This window comes from Crocodylus siamensis, chromosome 1 (assembly GCF_052110815.1).
Source record: "Crocodylus siamensis isolate JL-2025a chromosome 1, ASM5211081v1, whole genome shotgun sequence".
NCBI lineage: Eukaryota > Metazoa > Chordata > Crocodylia > Crocodylidae > Crocodylus > Crocodylus siamensis.
In genome coordinates, this window is record NC_143395.1 from 385235582 (window position 1) to 385253293 (window position 17712).

The 17712-nt window shown below is 46.1% G+C and overlaps 1 protein-coding gene across 3 annotated transcripts in view; it reads right to left on the reverse strand.

Moving 5' to 3' along the window:
* FGF9 (fibroblast growth factor 9) overlaps positions 1 to 17387 on the reverse strand; it is a 35725-nt gene extending 18338 nt beyond the window's left edge. The window contains exons 1-3 of one of the 3 annotated variants that reach the window (XM_090028967.1): positions 11727 to 17387; positions 10776 to 11039; positions 4717 to 4820 (exon numbers count right to left, since the gene is read on the reverse strand). In XM_090028967.1, the coding sequence (XP_089885093.1) occupies positions 4717 to 4820; positions 10776 to 11039; positions 11727 to 12207 (849 nt within the window). In that variant the 5' untranslated portion in view covers positions 12208 to 17387. The other 2 variants (XM_090028958.1, XM_090028950.1) reach the window with 2 other exon arrangements.
* Between the last annotated feature and the right edge of the window lie 325 nt (positions 17388 to 17712).

Consider the following 17712-nt stretch of genomic DNA (forward strand, 5'->3'; position numbering starts at 1 on the left):
ATTGCTTCTGCTGAAGGTGCCCTTCCAAAATTTGGGGGGTTGCAAGCATATACAAAATTCCAGATATAGACCCACTAGGACAGCGGAGCCTCACCTTTTCATCCCATGGACCAGATGAGCAGTGCCAAGTCTGTCTGTGCGCCAGATACCGTCCATGGGCCCAATCCAGTCATGAAATAGCCCAGCCCAGGCCCAATCCAAGACTGGGAAATTTGGCAGTGGAAGAGCAGTGGCAGTGTTAATTGCTGCCACTCCCCCATCACCAAATTTTTGGACTCAAGGGAATCCCCGTGGGCTGAATGACATGGCTTTGTGAGCTGGATTTGGCCCACAGGCTAGGAGTTAAGCACCCCTACGGTAGGAGAATAAAGAAAAGCACTATGCTAGTTAACTATGGACTACCGCACCCATGTCTTCAACTAGCTAGTTTCTAGACAGATCCTTTACAAATGAAAAAGCAGCTATTTGTTTCTTCTCCCTGTAACAAGACTTAGTTTTCAGATGTACTTAATCTCTGTTGATCTATCTAAACTCTTAAGGCTCCTTTGTCATTTGGATCCTTCCTCCTATTTACTGTTGTGAAGTGGAATCATGAGGGCTCATATCTGCAAGCTAAAAGTGGTCAAAAGAGTGCAAAATGGGAGGGGGCTACACAGTAGTCAACAAGAGTACAAAAGAGAAGGGAAACAGCACTTCCAGCCAGAAAATAACTGCTGGCCTCTTCTGGGACTGAACTTACATTCTTAGCTCTGCATGACTGAGGTTGTACAGAAAGGGCAGAGAGGAAGAATCTGAGAATATCCATTGAGTATAGCATGTTTCGATCTGAGAGTATCACCAGAAATAATTTTATACAGAATTTAAGGTTTTTAAGACCTAGCTCAACAAAGCCCTGGCTGGAATGATCTAGTTGGGGCTGGTCCTGCTTTGAACAGGGGACTGGACTACATGACTTCCTGAGGTTCCCTCCAACACTAATTTTCTGTGATTCTAGGATTTTTGAATATACTGTAAAATACTGTAAGAACTCCCTCACCTTATTCACGCTGACAAACATAGGTGCCAACTTTGCTCATGGGTGGGGTTTTTGCATCTCTGAGCCAAGCCCCGTGCATACCCAGAAGAGGTAGCACTTTACCTCAACCCAGCTCACCCAGTGTGGCTCATGGGTGCTAAACACCCACTATTTCTTTTCAGTGGGTGCTTGAGCCCCAGAGCACCTGCAGAGTCAGTGCCTATGCTGATAAACAAGGAAGGGAGATTGCAAGCAGCTGGTAACCACCTCGCAAATGGGTAATGCTTGGAAGGCCACTGAGAATATGTAAGGGTCAAGACTTGCCAGAGATGACTTAGTTGTTCTCATGGGTCTCTTGCCCTCTCTGAGAATTGACAACAGTCAGGCCCCCAGATGTTCCACTCTACCAGCTGTTCCATCTACCATTGTGAGGTACCATCTTCCCATTATGGGAAGATATGGCCTTTAAAGCAGCTTCTTTGAAGAACTGGATAAATATCACTTTTTGCAGTGTTCTTCTACAGTCATTTCAATGTAAAGATATAGTTTTCTCATAGGATACATCTACACTAGCAAGATTAATGCCAGTAATAGCAAGTCCTAACAGGAATGTACCAATCTGGTCCTATGACTCTAATGGAAATTAAGTTCAGGTGAGGTGTTTTTTTCATCATCATGAAAAAAGAATTGGTCATAAAAACTGTTCCCATCTGTATCAGAATAAAGTCAAAAACTTTCAAGTCTAATACATAGATATGCCTTCATACCAGAACAGTCAATTGTGTAACGGTTAAGACACTCACTTGGGATGATGGAGACATGCGCTTAAGTTCTGCTTTGCCTGATTCAGATCAGGGATTTGGACCTTACACTCCCACAACTCACGTGAGGACTCTATGATACTCTGGAGCACTGTTGAGTACCCATGGTTTCTGCCTCTCAAAGACCAGAAATTCCAAGAGCTCTTTTCAAGAGCAAACTGGATGCTTGTCTTGCTGGGATCCTATGACCCCAGCTGACTCCCTGCCCTTTCAGTGGGGGGCTGGACTCGATCTTCCAAGGTCCCTTCCAGCCCTAATGCCTATGAAATCTATGAAATCCATCATGGACCAGACACACGACTCCTTTTCAAATGGTATATGAAGACCCAGGAAAAGGAATTGTCATTTTCTGACAAAAATCTGTGTATCTGAAAAATTCCCAACCAACCCCAAATGAAAAACTGCTTTAAGCCATACCTGAGTTAGTGTTTCCACAACAGCTGGTAGTTGCTGACATATATGAGTAAAGTACTAATTTTGCAGGTGTTGATAAGCCTTTAAAGCATCATCATCCTAAGTAGCTATTTGAGGTTATTTTTCATTAAAAGTAATGCAATTTGATTACCATCATTCTTCTACATTCTGTTCCCCTATGCAGCATGATGGCCAGCTGTATTTTGCCAATATCTAAACTGCCCTATATTTAGCCAGTCCTCCCTATTGACCAAAGACCTCCACATGTTTTTAATAGCAGTCATTGTAACTTCTTGTTCTTCTTAGAACTTCTTGTTCTAAGTTTCTTCAAGGACTATTTTCACTAGCTCAGTATGACCAGAACACATTGCAAGCATAAATTACAAAAGTAACATAGAAAAGTGCTTTAATAGTAATAAATTTATTAGCATGCTATAATAGTCATTTTTTACATTTCTTTTTGCTATCAGATATTGGGGTTTTTTAAAATTTCATAGATTGTAGCATAATCGAATTGATTCATTGGATACATGCTTATCTAGTTAAATGATTTATTGCATTTCTGATTTTTAGCATTACTGGTTAGTATTACTGTTGTTTCTCTGAATATGTACCATGTCAAAGGACAGATAATGACTTAATTGGTTCTTTGTTCTATCGGTCAACTGTAGAATTGTTTATTATATTATACTTTCTATTCATGGTCAATCAATAATCATCTATCTATAGTCCTGCCCCTCTTCTCTGCCTCCCTTCCTTCCTCTACTCCTCCCTTCAGACCTCCCTGCTTCCTCACTGTATAGATCCTAGCATCTCCTCTCTTCTTCCCCTCTCTCCTCCTCCTCTCTCTTACTCCTTCTCCTCTTCACAAATTCATACATCTGCCGGCCACTCCCTCACACTCTTCTCTGTGTCTCCAGTGATATGTATCCCTCTCCTGTTTCCCGCTTCCCACACAATTTAGTGTTACCACCTCTGCCCTTCTGAAATATCTCCCCCAAATTGCACTTTCCTCCACCTGCATCTTCTTCAAGATTACAGTCATCCCTATCCCCTCCACCTCCCTGCTCTCACAGGGTGATGTCAGAAGAGGGAATACAGATATCTGAATCTCCCTCTGAAATCACTTTCACTGGACCACTCTCCCATGTGGGCTTCTCATTTCCACATGATCCTCTGCCAGTCATCCCCAAAGAAACATGTGGTATGGGCACTAGGGTTCTGCTCTCCTGTTCTAACTGCTTTCCAGCCCTCCTCTCATCTCCATCAGACAATATTCCATCCAACTCCATTCATGTCTCCCCTCCGTGTGGATGTCATCTACTGCCTAACTGCTCTCCACTACTTTTATCAGTGACTCCTTTTCCCTTTCCCAACCTCACCCTTAGTGATTCCTTCTGTGATCTACCTTCCATCATATTCAGCTCCTTTCTTTGTTTCTTTGCAAGGCCTGTCTCACACCAATCTAAAGTTCAGACTGATCACTTGTATAAACCTCCTCATGCTTCTGAAAGAAGGTAAGTATCCGTACAGCCTTGCACCAGGATAGATGCATTTTTCCTCCTTCAGGCCTATTAGCTCATTCATATAACACTACTCCTCCATTCTGACTCTATACCAGAAATCCAGGTTTTTGCTCTTCTCTCTAGCCATCCCTTACTCCTAGCCATCTCTCTTTCTCCCTCCCCACAAACAATCTTGGTAAGTCTTCAGAAAATGCAATCAGCAAGCTTCTTTTCTTCCTCTTTCAGGCCTTTCACAATATAGCCTCCCCTTGCCTATATAGTCTCATCTCTTATTTTGCCACTTCAAGTTTATATACCCAAGCTTTCTGTCCTACTCTATATCCTTCCTCAAGGTACATGTCTGCAACAAGGCCTACAGTAAATCACCAGTATACACTGTGGAAATTAAGAGCTATGATCAAGTTTGCAATCAGTTAACACTTGGTGAAGGGGGATGGAAGGAGTGAAAGTCAAACTCTAATAAGCTATTCCAGTGGAGGGGGGGCTAAACTTTTTGGCAGGCATGCCACAAATTAGCCCCATGCCCTCCCTGAGTACCACTCCAATTTCTTTCCCCTCACTGATCTGTGCTCTGTTTTCTGCTCCCTCCCCTTTGCTCCTTGACCTATCAGCCTCTGTGCTATATGGTCCTCCCAGACCTATATGCCATGCACAGAAGCTGCCTGTGCCACTTGTGGCATGTGTGGCATAGGTTGACCACTTCCGGGTTACATCATGCTCTTTCCTTGTTTGTTACTTTGACCTGTTAAACCATTTCTTAAAATATACAGTAAGATATAAAAGACAGAGATGACCTGTTTGCACTTGTATGTGTCGCTACAGTACCTAACACAAGGGGGTCCAGATAGGATTAAAGCTTCCGGGAATAGCAGTAATAATAATACTTGGTGCAATGTAGAGCAGAGAGGCTAAGGTTTTTATAAAACAATAAAGAACTTACCGAGCCATACAATTCCCCTTTCTCATTCATTCCAAGGTAGAGTCCACTGTCAACCCCTCGAATGCTGACAAGGCCCACTGCTATACTGATAAATTCCAGTATACCTAGAAAATTCAGAACAAAAAAGGTACAGATTGTTTCCATTTAATTACTTTTGCTGTTGGTGTATCACTAACAAAGAAGGTGATATTATCAAATTCTGCTTTAGGGCTGTGTTGCCGAGAAGTTAAGGAACTACTGACTAAATTTGTTTTTAAAAAAGAAAGGTACTTGAAACAGTTAAGTCTCTTAAGTCTACTACAGTGATGCATTGCAGATAGCACAAGGGTGTCAAGCCAAGAGATTATTCTCAACTTTTCCCAGAATTTTTTAAACAAAAAACTCTGCAGCATGTTCTTATTACACAACATTTATTGGTATCCTGATTTGTACCACAAACAACCAATTCAAAAGAAAAATGTCAAGTATTTAGAAAGATACTTTAATAATGTCAATTGTGGCCATAAAATGTGTTTTGCTAAATAAATCCCTAAAACGGTTTAATCGAAACTGCAAAAGGAAAATAAACTGTTATGCATTTGCTATGAAAAGCATTTACTTCCAAGCATCACAGAATGAGGAATACATTGAAAGAGATCTACTCACAGTGTGATCCTCCAAAGGCTTGAGAAATGAAAATCTGTGGTGCAGTCCAGAGCTTCCCAGACATTTGTCTACAAATTAATTATCTAACTCTTGGGAATATATTATTAACTCATCCCAACTTTGAAAATTAAAATATTCCCCAACCTAAATAATAGTGCATAAATGGTTAATTATTCATGTACATTTTACAGTAACCTCATAAAGAGGGAATTGTGCACCACAGATATGAACATTCTGCAAAGAAACATTGCTTCCATAAAACCCCCTATGTTCAGCACAAACGTACGTTGGTACAGCAAGTATCTGCATCGGATACCAATCCACTAGCTCCGTGCCCCCTCTTCTTCCTTTCCATCAAATTGCTTACCTCATCACTAAGGATGCTAGCATGGAGGCTTGCATAAATCTAGAATTCTAGTGGAACAAAATGGAAATAGTTTTCTATTTTCGAATGTCGATGCAAGGTTATTATGATCTCAAAATAGCTATACTGCAACATTCATACAGAAGCATATTGCTGCAGTAAGCTACTTTCTGAGCCATATAATAAAATGTAGAGCAAAGTTTTCAGTATATTTGTAGAATGTACATGTCCAGGCATCAACATAACTATTTTTAAAAGCTATTAGAAATTATCTTTACATGAAAGTGTAAAGTAACAGAGTAATATTGCAGCATTGAGTCTCATGTGGCTAATAAAAAAGCACATTCATGGATTTTTGAACAATTAATTTTGTGTCTCACAAAACAGGTTGTGCGCTAATCAATAACAAGCATGAGTCACATAAATCTAAGAAAGTATAGGTTGAAGCCTATGGGAAAACTTTATAGCCAAGATAATGTAAAGATGAAACGTATTCCTTATAAGGAACAATTGATCATTATTTTATATATTATTCAGCATAACAAAATGTAACCCTGACTTAAGACCTGGGAGTCTTAAATAGATTTGTAGCTATGTGCATGGAAAGAGGCCTCACAAATGTTGTGGGAAAATATCTAGTAATTATGGAATTATGTTTTTGAAGTAATAAAAAGTGGTACTATACTATATACAATATTTATAGTAGCATCTCCGATACAATCAGTCCATTGAAACTATTTAAATATTCCCCTTATTTCTGGATATGTTCAAATCCTGTTAATAAAGCTTTGTCTGTAAAGCTTTCACTGTGTATCATATTACTCAATAATATATATTACCAAGCAATTTTAACTGAGGCCAATCTTATATTAGGTGTATATTATTCCACATTGTAGCTAAGTTTGTAAGCCTGGCATCTTTCACATCAGCATGAAAGTAGAGTGTGACCTTAATTGCTACTCTAATTTCACATATTTGGGTGTACACTGCTGACTGTCATAAAAAAATCAGTCACGTGCTACTGCAAATGCAGCAGGAGACTTTTTAAGGTCCTTCACAATGAGCACCTACATATTTGAGATTTAGATAGCTTCTCTAAACTATTCACAGCTCATTCACAACATGTTTTATATGCAAAATTGCAACGTAATTGAAGAGATTATTTTGGGGCTTCTCTTTCTGTCCTTACTCAACCAAAACTTAATTGGGAGTTTTGCCCGTTTGAGGATTGCATGATTTGGCCCAATGCCCTTGTGAATATTTTCACTTTATAGTTTATATAATGTGCACACAGTACTTAAGAGCTGAAGCAGATATTTAAAAAGATAGTCTCCCTTAAGAGTTAGACTGATCCCAGATCAGAAGAGTCTGAATTTGACAGGTTGGACCCCATTTCCAGTCAGAAATTCTGGAAGCCTCCGAAATGAAGAAATACATTTCTAAAAATGTTTGATCTTGAATCCCCTCTTCTCAGCCATTAAGCATTGAGTTAAAGGAGCCCATTTTAAGGCAGGAAGTTAACTTCCACGTGAGGAAGCCAGGAAGAAACTTCTCTTTGTGGGAAGGTTATTCCAGAAATGTCCACAATCAGCATTTTTGCACCTTCTCTTAAAGGTTCCCAAGTCCCCTGCTGGAGACAAGATACCAGTATGATCACTTCCAGCAATCCCCCAAACATCCAGATCTTTTATGCCATTGTACTGGACATCTTTTACCAAAACAAACTGAACTTTGATGCAGTCGATGCATCATATAAAATACCCAAGAATGGAACCTGAGAATACATTTCTCTTGAACACCTTTGCAGCTGGGGATTGCGTTTGCTCCATACTTGGGACATTTGTGCAATTTGCTAGGTACAATGCTTTCCTCCTTGGCTTGCAGTTACCACCCTAAAATGCCACAAACAAGTAACTAATACAGGAGCTAAGCCTCACTGCCAGCAGCTTATTTGTGAAATTTCCTGAGAGGATGTAATGAGGTGCCCAGCACAGAGGAGGGAAGCCACAGAGGACTTGGAGACAGAGAGCACGGTAAATAGCACTGTGTTGCAATATATTTAACAAGAAATAATATTGCCTCAGAAAGACAGAGAGAGAGCGGGGAGGAGAAAGAGAGGCTCCTGGCCAGGAAGTTCTGACAGTTCAGGCTCCTGGAGCAGACTCCAAGGGGCGCAGGGGAGGAGGGGCGCAGGGGAGCAGAGGCCAGGCGGGATTTCCCCAGGCTTTCCTGCTCCCGCGGCTCCGTCCCCCGACACCTACTGCCTGCTTTTAGAAGGCTCCGCGTTTGCACTCAGCTGGAACGAGCCTGGCAGCTGGGGTGCGCTCCCTGCCAGTCACATCTGCCACCTCCGCCACAATATGCCAATTAAGAGCCCCCAGAGCAGAGCCAGCAGCTCCAGGAGGCGGGGCGGGAGGAGGCTGCTTTAGTGTTAGGCTTTCATGGAGCTGCCTGCGGCCCCCACCCCGCGCGGCTGGCAGGCCGAGCTCCCCAGGGCTGCGGGCAGCATCCCCTGCCTGAGGGCGCGGGGAGCCCGGCCTGGGGGCGGGAACGGGCCGAGAAGCCGCGGCTGAGGCAGGAACCAGCCGCCGCGCTCCCGTTTCCGGAGCTATTGTGTGCCCCGCCGCTGCCCGCAGAGATGCTCCCGCTCCCGGTCCCGGGCGCGGGGGGGAGCCGGCCCCGCGCACGAGCGCCGACCTAATGGGGCTGCATCAGTCCCGGGTGAGTTGCGGAGGCAGGAGGGGGCGGAGCAGCTCCCGCCTCCCCGCCCTGCTGCTACAGATGCTGAGCGCTGCGCTTCCTGGTGACAGCAGGTCCCGGGAGCGGAGGTCACCTCGGCAGCTTTTTTTTTTTCCCTGCATGCTCCTGATTTTTTTTTTTTCCTGCTGTGCATGCAGCCCTGGTGCTGACGCACGGCGCCCCCCCGCCGGATTCACAATGACTCCGCTGTCTGCCCAATGCCCTCGACTAAAGGAGACTGCATCAAAAAAAAACCCTTTGTCACCCGGGGATCGCGGGAGCCGTGCGCGGGGGACGCGCCTCTGCCGCTGCCCACAGATTTTGGGAGGAGGGTGCTGCAAAAATGCCGAGAGCCAGTCGCCCTTGGCTGGGGCAGCTCCCAGCACCCCGGCAAGCGCCCGAGGTGTCGCTGCACGGCCCCAGCGCCCCCTGCCCGCCTAGGGAGGTGCTGGCAGTGCCACCGACGGGGGCCACGTGCGCTGAGAAGGGCCCCGGCAAAAGCAGCGCCAGGGCTGCCCCCTCGGCCGCGGGCACAGCCCAGCAGCTCTGCGCTCCCAGCCTCACAGCACGGCTATGGGGGGGAGGCAGCTACAGGGTGGGGGACGACACCTGGAGGGGGGGTGCTGGGAGTTCCGGTGCCGCAGGGCTGGCAGCGCTGCCCCCCGGGGCCTGAAAGCCATTTGTAAAAATAGCTGGTGGCACGACCGCGGCCGCCGCAGCGCTGGCGGGGAACAGCTGGCGAGCGCGGGGGAGGGGGCGAGGACCCCGCAGAGCCCCTCCCGCCGCTCCCCGGGCAGAGCCGCCGCCGTACACCTGCTGGCGGCGGGAGCCCGCAGCCCGCGCCGCGCCACGCACCCGGCCCTCCCGCTTCGCTTCTCCCGGCCGAGGGGTGCCTAATGCGCCGAGCAGCGCGCGGCCCCCGGGTGGGGGGCGGGGACCGGGCAGACACGAATACCACTTATAAGCCTTCCTCCCTCCGGTCGCTGGAAAGCCCAGCTGCAATTTATTGCATGTCCCTTCCTATTTTATTAGACATTTTATTGCCTTTATCTCGGGTAGTGCAAGACACCGGAGGGAACTCCAGCTGCACTTTTTTTTTTTGGCTGGGTTGTTTTGCCGGCAGCTTTGCAAGCGGGCCAGCGGCGGGGCCAGAAAGGTGGGTGGGTGCGACGGGCAGAAGCGGCTCTGGAGCGGGACCCTGGCATTTCCCAGGGGCAACAGGACGGGTTGGGCCTCTGCAAGGGTGGATCCTGCCCCCTCCGTGCCGGAGCCCTTTGGCGATAGATGGTCCGGCCCCGGCGGGTGTTATCTAAGCAACCCCACCACGCACTGCCGCGCAGCTTAGATCCTGTTCGACATCTGGTCGTCAAGCATGCGGGGGGAGGGGGGGATCACCCCAGGACTTTGTTTTAACGACCTAGTTTGAGTGCTGTCAGGTGGGTTCACTCACAAGTTAACTCCTTCCGAGAGCCTGGCCGCCTGGCTAGCTCCGGCGGGCCAGATCCCCCCCCTCCTGAAACGCGGAGTGAGTCCGCGCAGGGTGGCTCGGGTTTGTGTATTCGCCCAGCCCAGAAGGGCGGCTGCAGGCCCATCTGCCGGGGGCGCGCGGGCTCTGAGTCGTGGCTGAAGCCGCAAGCCCTCCAGCCTCCAGCCCTCGATGCTGAGTCACAAATAGCGCCCGCTGGAAATGAAATCTGCGGAATGCTCTTCAAAATTAGCTCCCGGCTTCACGCGCGCATAGCTCCGGAAAGCCACATTTTGCGGCGTGCCGCTGCTCCCTCCCGGCGGCCCCGCGCCGGCTCTGCCCTGGATACCTGCCCGCGGCCCCGCGCCTACCTTCCGGGCCGGCGGGGCAGCCTCTCGTGCCGGCGGCTGCTCGGGCAGGTGCTGCAGGGGGAGAAGGAAGGAGCAGCCTGCCTTCGCGTGCGTACAAGGCGGTAGCCACTCCCTGGAGGAAACTCGGTGGATTTGCAATGGTCGTGGTTAATGATCAACCCCCACTTTAAAGTCGCGAAATCAGCCCATTCAGTAGAAACGTCCTGAACACAAAGCCTTTCCATCTCCTTCTCCCTGAGCCGCAACTTGGGGCCACAGGAGGCTGCTACTAAAAATACTGAGACTTCGCTAAGTGCTCCGGCTTTGCTGCAGTTGTGCCTCTCGTCCAGCAGCAACCCCGGACCCCAGCCATCGTCGCCACCACCGCCAGCCACCGCCACCACCAGCAGCAGCATCCAAATCCAGCCTCCTCCCCCCTTAGTTCTAGCACATTATTTCATCACATGGCTGCTAAAGGGTTAAGGATAATACCTACCAAATCTGCTGTGGTCTTGCCTCGTTCCCTGGATAGTACCATTGGGGAAGATTTCTAAATGAAATCCAGTCCTGCAGTAGAGCTGCCTCCGCCTGAGGATCCCCTTTAAATGGTCCAAGTCCGTGACTGCAGGCCCCCTGGGTAGCCCACCTGCCTCGGACTGACCCAGGTGGTCACTTAACAAAACCGGACTATCCACCGGCAAAACAGGCACATTCCCAAAGGCTACTGCATCCTGCACACCGAAATAGTTCCCAACTTCACCTAAGGGAGCCATCAGAAGATTCTGCTTTTAGAGAATAAGAGCAAACAATAATGATGGTGCCAAACCCAGGAGATACAAGATTAGGTATATCCACTCCACTCCCCTCCCTACTGCGGTTACAGAGAAAATGTTCTTTCTTCAATCCATTAAATGCATAAATAAAAGTAATATTCTGGTTGGAGTGGCACAGGTTCAAGGTCAAACCAGTTAGTCTAAGAAACCACCACTTTCTACTCACACACTGACATATGTATAAACATCTATATGTGTATCTCGCTATATGTATAGATCCCCAGCTCTTAGCAAGCAGCAAGGTCTTCAGCCCATCCAACTGTAATAAAGAAAAAAATCCGTAGTTTCTCCATTTGGTTTAAGACAAGAATGACCATAGCAACTTAAATACCTAGGCGTTATAGGGATTTTTTTTAAGATGCACAGGCTACGTCAGGATTTATGGATTCTGACTCCAGAAAGGCATGCGCTGTTTTTACTCTATAACAGACTGCATACATCAGCATGAATCCTGCAAAGGGGGTGGGGGATCTCACGTTGTTGGCTGAGATAAATCCAAAAAGAAAAAAAAAAACTTTTGACGTCCAAATCTATTATCCAGAATCCTCAGGAGGCTCCGCAGATGTCCATTGGCTTAGGATTATTGGCGATCCACAAGCAAAGCAGAACCGTACAAGTGCTTGTGTCTGTCTTGGCTGGCTCGAAACAGGTGTTGCTTCTGCAGGGCTCGCTGTGCAATGTTGTACTCCAGCACTGAGCTGCAGCTCTTGACTGTGGGTCTCCATCCAGCACGCAGAGTGGCGCAGGAAGAGGCATTGGGCTGGGTTTAAGGTAGTCCTGATTGCTGCCGGGAGGATTCTCCGCGGTCCTAGCGCCCAGCCCTACCTGCTGCAATACCGCTCCCCTTCCAGCTCTGCCCTCCTTCCAGCGGCTCTTACTGCTCTGCGGCAATCGCGCCTGCAAAGGAAGAAAGCGGCGGCCAGAAACTTTGTGGTGGGCAGGAGCCGGGCGCTCCCTGGACAAAGCGGCGCTGCCGCGGCAGGCAGGAGCTCCTGGCAGATGCCTGCAGTAGCCCAAGTCCACCGTGACATTGAGGAAACCCCCCCTCGCTCCGCTGCTTAGCCGGGGCTGGGCTCCGGCACCCCCGGGCTGCATCCCATGGGGCCCGGGAGAGCTCAAGGCCGCTGCGGGGTGCGAAGCCTGGTCCCCCGGGCCAGGTGCTGCGTGCGGCCAAAGCCGCGGCTTGCGCCCATCGCTGCGGCTTCAGTGCATGCTGCGGGGGTGGACATGCCGCAGATCCCTCCCCCGCCCCAGTTCCCCTCCCTGGTGCATTCACCACGGCTGAACCCCGCAGCACCGCGGAGGCGCCCCCCGGGGCCGCGCGGGGGAGAGCTCCAGCGCAGCCCGGCCGCGCTCCCCCGCCCCAGCCCAGCCCAGTCCCTTCCTGCTTCGCTTCCCTGCCATGCGGGGCTCCCCCTCCCAGAGCCGGGCTTTCCCCCTGCAAAGCGCCGCACAGGCGGCAGGGCTGGGCCCCGGGCCCCCTGCCCCGACGTCACGGCGCTGTGGGCCAAGGGGGGCGCAGACGGAGCCCTGCAGCAAGCCTTGGGTGTGCTCACGTGGAGGGGACAGACCGCTGGAGAGGGGGGCAGGGCCAGCGCCTGGGGAGCAGGCTGCTTGGGCGGGATGCGAGAGCGCGGGGGGATACTTCTCCAACGTGGCAGGGCTCAAGGCTCCGGAGGCTGGAGATCTGCCTGCAGAAGAGCTTTGCACCACGGAGGGACGTGCTGGTTCTTTCAGCTTAGGGGAAGCACCACAAACTGGAGTGACCTTTCCCACCTTCTCCAAGCACAGCAGCCCTGTCTTTTACCCGAGGGACCCCATCCTTCCTACCCCTCCAGTGTGACCAGCCACTTCAGAGGAAGGAGGGATCAGGATTATCATTATCTCCTATTTTTGTGATCATGGTTGTAACTTGAGTATGTCATACTAGCTATTTTTATGAAACTAATTATCACACCCTGTTCCACTGACACATATGGGGCCTGTTATGCATGGATTAACTTTACTGTGGTGGTTACTGTTTGTATTATGCCAGGATCCAGAGGCCCCTGCCAGTAGCTGTGTGGGCAAGTGCTTGATGCTGTACAAACAGAAAGAGATACAGTTACTGCCCCAAGGTGCCTACTTAGTAGGATTTAATTGTTCAGTGGTAGACAAGAAAAAGATAAGAGAGCCTCTTCCAGCTTTATAAATAAAAATTGTGGTATTCTTTAGGAGGGGCCTTAAGCACTGTTATCACAACTGTATACATCAGAGTTCAAGGACATTACTGACATGCCCAGTGGTGATAACTGTGAAAACCTGTAGAAATATTTGAAAAAAAAATGCAGAACTCCCTGTGTCATACATTTGTTATTGTCAGGGTTCACAGCTCTATTATAGTAGGTAATATAGGCACCTGGGATAAAAGAGATGGTCTCTGCCCCAAAGATTTTATATTTCCAGCAAATGATGAAAAACAACAGGTGTATACTTCAAAGAAGGGTGGATAAGGAGAAAAGACACAGACATGAATAGCATAAGAAACAGCAGGCCTACCTAACATCAAGCATTTTGTGACAGGCAAGTTTTAGAGAGAACCAAAGAAGAACAAAGTAATGGCTTATAGATATTAATGGTAACTCTTTTCATACATAATGAGTTACATGGGAGAGAACCCAATGACCCTTGCTAGAAAATTACTTCAGCAGTGAAGACTTGCACCATTGGCAAAGAAGTGGTAATATGACAAGTGATGGTACAGCTTAATACGTGTTGATCTACCAGAACTAGAAACAAGTGGAAAGGGTATTCCCAACTCCTCCCCAGTCAGTGATATAAAGAATACATTTCTAACCCTACAGGATGATGAGAAATCAGATTTTAAATCTGTCACCAGTCCAAGTCTGAATATCATCCAGCCGGTCTTTCAAACCAATATTATATGGGAAGTACATTTTATTTTGGAGGGTAAAGAGATATTTTTGCTAGTTTTTTTAAAGGCACTTAAGAAAAAGATGCGTATGCCAACATATACACATATTATGGGATATAGAAGAATTTGTGGTATAGAAGGTTTTATCTAACTTGAGGCTTTGATGTCTGAGTTATTTCATAAGGATTAAAGCCACACATGAATTATTCAGGACTTCCCCAAAATTACATTGATCTGTAAGTAGGCAGTGCTCCATATGCTGTATAAAGTCAAATTTACCCCTCCACAGAAGTTTGGTTTCATTGATATCTCGAGCAATATTAAAAGTCTGCATTTTATTCCAAAGATATTCATTCAGGAACATCTCTACCACTGGTTCCCTTCAACAAGAGATTCCCACCCACCTCCCTTATAGCCTGGCAGAGTTAAAAGACTGCATCTGCCACAGTGAGTCATCAGAAGTTACTCAGCAGCTTTATGCAGGATTTTAGCTCCCACTGACAGAGTGGGTCAAAAAAAGCCCTTCATCCCTATGCAGGGTCATAAATCTTGGCACTGTTACATCATTGTGTATTCTTCCCACAAGTACCACATCAATATGGTATCTGTGTGATAGGATGAATGTATAATATAACTTTTACCCAGGATGGAGAATACTCTGTCCTGGACCAACCACATGATACATCTAAAATCCTGTACTTCACACCTTGTAGAGATAGAAATGGATTTTCTATACCATAAGAAATATAAGATCCAGAGTTTTCCAGTAAGATACACAATGTTTGTGTGTAGTCGTAGAAGTTCTTGAGTTACCAGACCTTAAGTAGCTACATTTTCATATAGGGAAAGCCTATTTAGGAGGGAGTGCACCAGAGAAAAAGCTAAATCTGCATGTCTTGCTCCCTTAATCTGTAGGAAAATCTGCTTGTATCTCAACAAATTAATGCTTCAGACAATGTTAACTCTCATTCTGTGTCTAAACCCCTATAACTGAAAGAGGCCATTTAACTAGATGTGGATATAAGATCCATCATATTTGTGGGTTTCTTTCAGTAAATGATTGCCTGCAAACACAGGATTGGTTTTAATGGCCCAAGAGTCCCTTTCCAATCTTACATTCCTATGTTCCTTTCCTTCACGGTGCCATGAAGAAGAGGAGACCTGTCAGCACTATGAAGGAATCAGATCTCTGTGGGGCTGTTACTTCCTTTTTTCCAGGTTCTGCAGATGTTGCAAGTTACAACATGTGCCCCTATAGGCTCCGAAATAACCCAGTGTGTGAACTTAAGGAGGTTTTCCATACTATCCTGCAGATTTCATTGTAGGAAGACAAAGCTTTATTATTGCTGATCTAGCACTATGCAGCATTTGCAATGGGAGGACTTTGCTGGACGTATAACCAACCTGTCCATGCCTTGAAGGGCTTACTTTCACTAGGGAGATGATACAGGATAAAATGAACAGACTAATACATGAATGAAAAACCTTGCTTGCAAAGGCAAGCATAGCTCTGAAATGTAGGCATTATTTCAGGCTTCATCACAAGAATTATGACTTTGAAGGTACTTCGAAATAAGCTGTACTTATGAACATGCTGTGTTGCAGAAGAGGTCAGCATTTCTGCCCCGGGGCTGGGGAGGACAGTCAACTTTTAATAGCACTGATGAAACCTGAAAAGAAGAAATGGTTGGGCAAATACTATTTCAATTTATTAATTGAAGACTACTTACACTCCCGACTACAAAATTCTAGATTACCAGAAAATCAGTAATATACCTCTAAAATGATTTGGCCATGGACTTCAAGTCAGTTGGACCCTATAAAAGAAATGCTTGTAAGTCTGAAAAAGATTGACGTACCAGAATACAGTTCATTTCCCATTTCAGAACTATGTAAGAATACACCTAAAATCAGATAAAAGTCTAAAATCTTGGAGTATTTCAACAACCCTCATGGCACCAAGACATTGGCTGCTGTTGTCTCCTTTCTTCACCTATTGCAGGTTAGGGTGTTATGTCTTGTGGTTCTGTCAGGGTTGACTGTAGTTTTGCCAATAGGTTTGACAATGGATTTGTATAGAATGGCTTGGATAGGGATGATTCTGCCTCAGGCAGGGAGTTGGACTACATGACCTCTGGAAGTCCCTTCCTGCCCTATTTCTCTATGATTCTAAAGAAGGAAATATGGAAAAGTGAAACACACAAGAACTATATTTTGCCTGTGCTGAGTAATTGACATATATAAAACTTTTCAAGCTAGAGGATTATAAAATGCACTGTGAATTTTACACATAGGATTCCAAGTAAAAGCTGTTAACAGGTAGAACTAGAAGATCAAACTAGAAAAGCTACAGAGAAGGGCAACAAGGATGGTCAAGGTATGGCAAGGCTTCCATGTAAGGAGAGACTTAATAGGCTGGGGCTTTTCACTTTAAGGAAAAGAAGACTGATGGGGATATGTGAAGGGTCAATAAAATAATGAGTGTGCCATCTCTCACAATACTAGAAGTACAGGACATGCAAGGAAATTATTAGGAAGCAAGCTTAAAACTAACAAAAAGACATTCTCTCTCACACAGCATGTATTTAACTTGTGAAACTCATTGCTATAAGGTGTAGAAAATGACAATTTAACCAGGTTCCAAAGAGAAATTCATGCAGGATAGGTCCATCGATGAGTATTAAACACAATAGTAGGTGTTTAATTGCTGGAAGCAATAATAGAAGAACGGCAGGGGATAGCTAAGTCAATAAAGACCCTAAATAAATACTCTTACCTTTAGCAACTATTCTGCGCCACTATGCAGTTGAGAATACTGAGCTCATTGGACCCGTGGTATAACCCAGCAGGGCATGTCTTACATTCTTATGTAGTATCACTGTTATTCTTTGATTCACAGTTACAACTCCATGCCCTGCATAGGTTTCTTATAGCATGATGATTTTTCACCAGTCCTAGAAACTAGTGCATGAATTCATTTTAAAAACTGGCTTATCCTTATCGTGATAAGTATGGCAGAATATGGGACTTTTAACTCTCATTGGGAATGATCTAATGGTGTGATTTCAAAAGTCCTGATTTAGCTACAATCATTCTAACACCATTATGAGAAAGCTGCCGGAAATTACAGCATTATAGATACTTACGGTCTTATTTAATGTCTACATCTGCAAGGGATACTTGTAGGTACATAAGGTGGAAGCATGTGTTACTCTGTCAAAATGCTTGAAATTTGTCCCACACATTCCTCTACTGTGATTGTACACATATGTTAATTGTTGGCTCATATTTCGTGTTATTTGTTATGAATTATTTATTTTCTAATGCCTAAATATGCTGAACAAAGTGTAAAACACAATAAAGTGGTTTTTACCAACCTGCATAAATGGAATATATGCCTTAAAACTGAAAAGAAGAATACTGTGCTTAAAAATGAGAAATCTAAGATTTCCTCTAGCTATTTTTGGACACAGAGCCACCACTAGGGGTGGGCAGGGCCCAGAGCAGGGAGGTGGGGTGGTGAGTGGGCAGAGCCAACAGCAGTCAGTAGTGGCTGTCCACAAGGCCCCCCAAAGCTCCCCCACCTCAGGACAACCCTGGTTGGACATCACTTATAATTATTAATTATATATTACATAAGTGTGTGTTTAACATCTATGTATATGTATATCTGATATCTTTCTTCA